The following is a 6,728-nucleotide window of genomic DNA, read 5'->3' on the forward strand; positions in this document are numbered from 1 at the left end:
AGAATGGTAAATTATATCACTGATCGCGGTAGTGTTCACAAAATTTTACTTTAATTTTCGTAGTTTCAATTTCAACAATTTAAATATTATATTTTCATTTATATTCTAATGTGATCCCATTGTTGTTTGTCATTGTTGTTTTTGCATAGAAAACTAACACTTTTGCCTGGCATGTGCATGCTAGTAATTCCTACTCTTAAAATAAAAATTAATAAATCTTACCAGAATTTTATTTTGGCCCTCTAATTTCATAAATTTTATTATTTTTTTCCATTTGAATATTAACCAATAATGATAGAAGGAATACATTGGAACTAAAATGAAAGTATATGGACAAAATTAATAAAATTATAACTACAAAAACTAGCTTGTTTGGGGTATGTTATATAAGTATATTTTTTATCTTTTTTTTATTATTATATCACCTCTCTATTTTTTTATATATTTTTTTTTATAAAAAATAAAAAATACACTTATTTAAATCATTTCAAACAAATATTAAAACTGTAAAAGTATATGAACCAATTGTGTAAAAAAAAAAGAATCTTCTAGGTAAGTATTTGGTGAACCGCGTAACTTTAAAATATATATATATATAAAATGCAAATGGGAAAGAAGTCAAGTCTGGCGGGCTGGTTGGTCAATCTTTTTGGCATTTGTAATAGTATGAGAAATACAAATAATTTTTTTTTTAAATTATAATAATTTGAGGGAAGAATTCTACTATAATTTTTAATTATAATTCATATCTTGTGTAATTATAACTATTTTTTTAATTATAAATTAAAAAATATAAAATTATGTAATTTCTTTCCTTAATTATAAATCATACACGTTCCCAATTTGAAGATTGTTGTAAGGTAAAGTAGAAGTAGTTTAATCTTTTCTGACCCGGAAATCTAAGAAAAATAATAATAAATTCATAATAATTGTATAGTCTCATCTCACATAACCTCTGGAAAATCCTTACCTTTTGAACAACAAAGGATTATGAAACTTTTTTGAGGAAGCAAACACAGAAAAGAGAGGAAAAGCCAAGAGTCTAGCAAATTTGTGACAAAACCAACCCAATCAACCATTCTTACACTCTCTCGAGCATATTATCATACACTTGGTGTGCCGTTTTTTACACCTATACATCATTCAAGGTAGTTCTCAACAAGGCAAGCCAAGAAAAATTGTTTTTACGGATTTTTTGAGGTAGGCATCTATAATCTTCCATTGATGTGATTATGGTTATTGGATTGCCTTATTAGTTTTTGATTTTTGATTTTTTTTTTTTAAATGTTTGAATGATTTTGAAGCATCTTTATCCCCTGAACAATTGCTATTTTTCCTATTTCATCCTTAGGTTATGGTTTTGGTATATTTAGTTCTTAAAGTTTTAATTTCTGTTAATGTGATTCAATGACTATACAAATCAATAATTGTGAAGCCTAATTTGATGGGGGGAAAAAGTTGCCATTTTAAAATTTGAACAACTTACCATACAACAAAATATTCATTTTTCCTTTTAATTTGAACAATTTATATTCCACAACTAATTTAATAGGTGTTTGATTTTATGATTTAAATTATAAAATTACTTTTTGGCCATCAAATTAGGCTTCAAAAGTTACTAATTTGTACAATCATCTCCAATTAGATGACATGAAGATAAATCCAAAAATTTAGGTACTAAATGGATAAAATTGATAGTTTAGAGATCAAATAATAATAAATAAATAAAAAATTGGTGATAGTTTAGAAGATAAAAAGTGAAATTCACCTAAAATGATTTGTTGATATTTTTTTGGTGATTGGGTAATCTTATTTTCAGTGACTTATCTAGATTCTAGTAATGGGGGAAAGTATAGTAAGATGAGGAAGAAAGGCAAGACAAAGAGAAAGGAGGGTAACATGAATGTATCAGTTTCTTCACAGAACATTCATAATGGGATTAGGCTGATTAAGGAAGATGCAGAATCAGTGTTAGAAATTGGTAAGATGTTGGATTTGGATTTTAGTGATGGTAAAAGGGAAGCTTTGGGTAGGATTGGTCAAATGTAGGAAAATGAGATGAGGTTATTTGAAAAGGGAGGGGCTGATGAGTAGTTCTGAGTGCACTATTGCACTAAGGGTGTTTACCTATTTGTTTCAATGAAGTTATTTTCATGGAATAGGGAAACTAGAGACAAGGAGAGAAATTAGAAGGTTACTTGCAGCAAGGGAAGTTGATTTTGCATTATTACAGGAGACAAAATGGGCAGAGGTGAATCATAATTTAGTAAATTTGGTGTGTGGAGATGGAGTTTGTAGGACTTTACTACTCACAACTTGTCAATAAAAAATAAATAAATAATTATGTCCTGTTATGAGGCAGAAATTCTAGTCTTTCTAGAATATCACATGGATGTGTGCCCAATCCATAGCATTTTGTGATTTTTCATATTATTCTTTTTTTTTTTTTTTTGGACCATGCAAGTACATAGTCCCAATGAATTTGTTTACATATTTGTTCGAATGAATTTCTATGGTCTTGAACACAGAAAAGCGGCTGCCAAGAAGCTGGAAACAAGCCAGCCATGGCCTCCTCACAAGCAATGCTAGTGAAACTCATCATGATAGTAGTAGTTCTGGTAATGATTTTGTCATCAGCAGTTGCAGCACCACCAACAATTGCAGATTTAAAAAAGCTTGGCTGCACGGACCTTTGCGGAAATGTAAGCATCCCATACCCATTCGGCTTGAAAGAGAACTGTTATTTGGAAGAAGGTTTCCTCGTTACTTGTAATCAATCCAAGCCATATATTGGGAAGACCAATATCACTATTTCAGATATATTCCTCGAGGAGGGTGAGTTACGCATCATGCAGTCAATATCTCGTGATTGTTATGACCAGTTAGGTACACCATTACAAAGCAACATCAACACATCGCTCGAGCTGCCCAAATTCACCATATCTAATACCAAAAACAAGTTCACTGCTATTGGTTGTGACACAAGTGCAAGTATCCAAGTTTCTGGAGTAGCACACAATTATTTCATTACAACTGGGTGTCTGTCTGCATGTAGCACACGTGGCTACATTCCCGATGGAAATTGCTCTGGAATTGGGTGTTGCCAAACCTCCCTCCCGAACGGAGGGGCATATGCAGACATTTCCCTAGCGAGCTTCACCGCTCATAGGAAAGTATTCGACTTTAATCCCTGTAGTTATGCTTTTGTTGTTGAAGATGGTGCATTTAATTTTTCCAGAAGTTACCTCGGTAATTTTAGTGAAGAATATATGCCTATGGTGCTTGATTGGACAATAAGGAGTAATATTTTTACGTGCGAAGAGGCTAAAAGAAATCAAACGAGTTATGCATGTGGACAAAATAGTGATTGCTATAAGCCAGACCATGGTCCTAGCACTAGTGGTTATATTTGCAAGTGCTTGCCAGGTTACCAAGGAAACTCGTACCTCTTAGATGGTTGCCAAGGTAATTAATAGGTTCATCATGTTTGGATTCATTTACTTTTGATTATATGCCATCTGAATATTTTTTAAAATATTTTTACTTCTGTGATTTTCCATGTCATGGTATGGGTAGGTTCCATTATTTTATTTTTTTTCATATATTATGCATTCTATATGTACACACAAAATTTATTACTATATGAATACATATAAGAGATGAAATAAAATAGTGAAATTCAGGTGACTAATATCATTTCCCTATTACTTTTGGTGCTACCCTAATAGGAGCCACTTTTGATTGTTTTGCAGACATAAATGAGTGTGAATATCCAAATGTCAATATGTGTGAACATAAAAATAAATGTGTCAACACGCTAGGAAATTATACATGTTCTTGCCCCAAGGGATACCATGGCGATGGCAGAATAGATGGAAATGGTTGCACTGCTGGTCGATTTCTGGTGATTCAGCTTGTGGTTGGTAAGTGTGTGTATATATATATATGTATGTGTGTGTGTATGTGTGTGCGTGTGAAATACTTGAATCATGTGTAGTGTGGCTTTCTTGTTCGAACTAATAATGTCATTGTCAGTTGAAATCATAAATACATAATGCATATTTTTTAACATAGTAGCATCCCATACTTGCTTCCCCTATAGTCTTTGGGTGTTGTCTATTTGTTGTGTGCATGTAATTTCTTGTGTATACGTTCTTCATTCGAGTCAATACGTGATTCTACATTGGTTTACAAGTCAGTTCACTAAGTTAAAACTGCGATCATATAGAGGAAAAAATTGAACATAACCATGATACCAATGACATGGTATCACCATCCAATCATTAATTGCTATTTTTCCTGCTAGGTATATTTGGCATCCTAAAAAATGGTTCATCCCTCCCATATAGTTTTTTTTATTGGTTGGTGATACCATGTGACACTGATAACACATGGTATCACCTTTGTATTTAATTTTCACCCAATCATATAGGTACTCTGATTTGTCATATAATTGGGATCATTCAAGGACTAACTGTTGCACTCTTCTAATATAAAATTGTTGCAATCCTTCATTTTGATTCTTTTAAACCAAAATATTTGCCATATGCAGTCTTTGTTAAAAAAATGACTAATTTGAAATGCAGGTTTCGCCGTTGGTGGAACGGTTGTTTTGGCGAGTAGCTCTTGGTTGTACTGGATTTTTAGGAAAAGAAAGCTCATCAAGCTTAGAGAACAATTCTTTAGGCAGAATGGTGGATTGATGTTGCAACAACAACTCTCTAGACAAGACAAACCGACACAGGAATTGATTAAAATCTTCACTTCAGAAGAGCTCAAGCAGGCTACCAACAACTATGATGAGAGTAGAATTGCTGGCCGAGGAGGTTTTGGAATAGTTTACAAGGGAATTCTACCAGAAAACAAGATAGTGGCTATCAAGAAATCCCAAATGGTGGATGAAAGTCAAATAGAGCAATTCATCAATGAGGTGGTCGTGCTTTCACAGATCAATCATAGGAATGTGGTCAAACTCTTAGGTTGTTGTTTGGAAACTCAAGTCCCTTTACTTGTCTATGAATTCATCACCAATGGCACTCTCTTTGAGCATATACATAATCAAAGCAAGGCATCTAATATATCATGGGAAAATCGTTTGCGAATAGCTGCAGAAACTGCTGGAGTACTGTCATATTTGCACTCTGCAGCGTCGATTCCTATCATCCATAGAGATGTTAAGTCTACAAATATACTCTTAGATGATAATTACACTGCAAAAGTGTCGGACTTTGGAGCATCAAGGTTGGTTCCATTAGACCAAAATCAATTAGCCACAGTGGTGCAAGGAACTTTTGGATACTTAGACCCTGAATACATGCTTACAAGCCAGCTGACTGAGAAAAGTGATGTTTATAGCTTTGGAGTAGTCCTTGTAGAGTTAATCACTGGAAAGAAGGCATTGTCATTCAACAGGCCAGAAGAGGAGAGAAATCTGGCTATGTATTTTATTACTTGTATGAACAATGATTGCTTGAACCAAATTATTGATGAACACATGGTAATTGAAGGAAACACTGAGGAGCTCAAAGAAGTTGCTAATCTTGCAAAGAGATGCTTGAGAGTAAAAGGGGAGGAAAGGCCTTATATGAAGGAAGTGGCGATGGAACTGGAGGGGTTGATCAGGAAAAAGATATCTAAAAATGGTTTGAATTATGCAGAGACTGAGAACATGCTTGGTAACGCATCAATTGGATATGTAGTTGGAGGTTGTGGAAGCAACACAACAAGAGTTGGGGTTGATAGTATGGTGGAAGATATGCTATTGCATGGTGGGAGGTGATTTGATTGTTTTGTGTTTGTCCGTGATGATAACAACTTCATTGATGATTGTTACACTTGCATACAAGTGATGAATTCTTTTAAATTTCTTTTACTTTCTTATGTAAAAGTTTGTTAGTGACTCACTCACTTTTCATTAATCTTGTCCGTTCATATCATTTTGTGTCATATTTTAAATTTTATATTTCTAGACTTATCAAAATACATGAAATAAATAAAATTTTACAGAATTTGTTAGTGGGATTCACTTATGAAATTATTGTCCATCCATATGAATTCAATGTCATGTTGTGATATCAGTTTATGTGTTTCTAAAAAACAATTATTGGGATACTTTGGGCCTGTTTGGTAACTATTTCGTTTTCAGTTTATATTTACAAAAATTTTAAAAACTGTCATAAAAACTTGTTTGATAATTTTTTTAGTTTATAAATGGTTGTTTCAGTTTATAAATTTGAGGAAAAAATGTAAACTCAATACTCATTGAGTTTACGTTTTCAGTTTTTAATTTTTTTTTTCAATTAATTTTTTTTTAAAATAATTTTTTTTCAATTATTTTTGTTTCAAATAATTTTTTTTTCAATTAATTTTTTTTTTCAAATATTTTTTCATTTTTTTTCAAATAATTTTTTTTTTCCAATATTTTTTTAAAATATTTTTTCCAATTAATTTTTTTTTCAATTATTTTTTTTCCCAATTAATTTTTTTTTTCAATTATTTTTTTAATTAATTTTTTTCCAAATAATTTTTTTTTCAATTATATTTATTTTCAATTATTTTTTTTTCAATTATAATGTGTGTGATCTCATTGTCATAAATAATAAAAATAAATATAAATATTTTAGGCCTTAACAAACATCTTTTTTTAGTTTATATTTTTTAATTTTTTTAAACATTTTGTTCAAACCAAACCTGTTTATAATTTATGTTTTTCTAAAAATAAACAAAAA

General features: G+C 31.5%; 1 protein-coding gene across 2 annotated transcripts; it reads left to right on the forward strand.

Moving 5' to 3' along the window:
• Positions 1-615: 615 nt before the first annotated feature.
• LOC114321250 (wall-associated receptor kinase 2) lies at positions 616-6,034 on the forward strand. Of its 2 annotated transcripts, XM_028268432.2 has the most exons (4): positions 616-1,200; positions 2,529-3,465; positions 3,753-3,923; positions 4,587-6,034. In XM_028268432.2, exons 2-4 carry the CDS (start codon positions 2,565-2,567, stop codon positions 5,777-5,779), a joined length of 2,265 nt encoding a protein of 754 aa, XP_028124233.2. In that variant the 5' UTR covers positions 616-1,200; positions 2,529-2,564; the 3' UTR covers positions 5,780-6,034. The 2 variants fall into 2 exon arrangements, with proteins under 2 accessions (XP_028124233.2, XP_082777329.1); XM_082921203.1 differs by lacking the exon at positions 616-1,200 and having other exon boundaries at positions 2,453-3,465.
• The last annotated feature ends 694 nt before the right edge of the window (positions 6,035-6,728 follow it).

This window comes from Camellia sinensis, chromosome 3, assembly GCF_055761805.1.
Source record: "Camellia sinensis isolate YWXY chromosome 3, ASM5576180v1, whole genome shotgun sequence".
Lineage (NCBI taxonomy): Eukaryota > Viridiplantae > Streptophyta > Magnoliopsida > Ericales > Theaceae > Camellia > Camellia sinensis.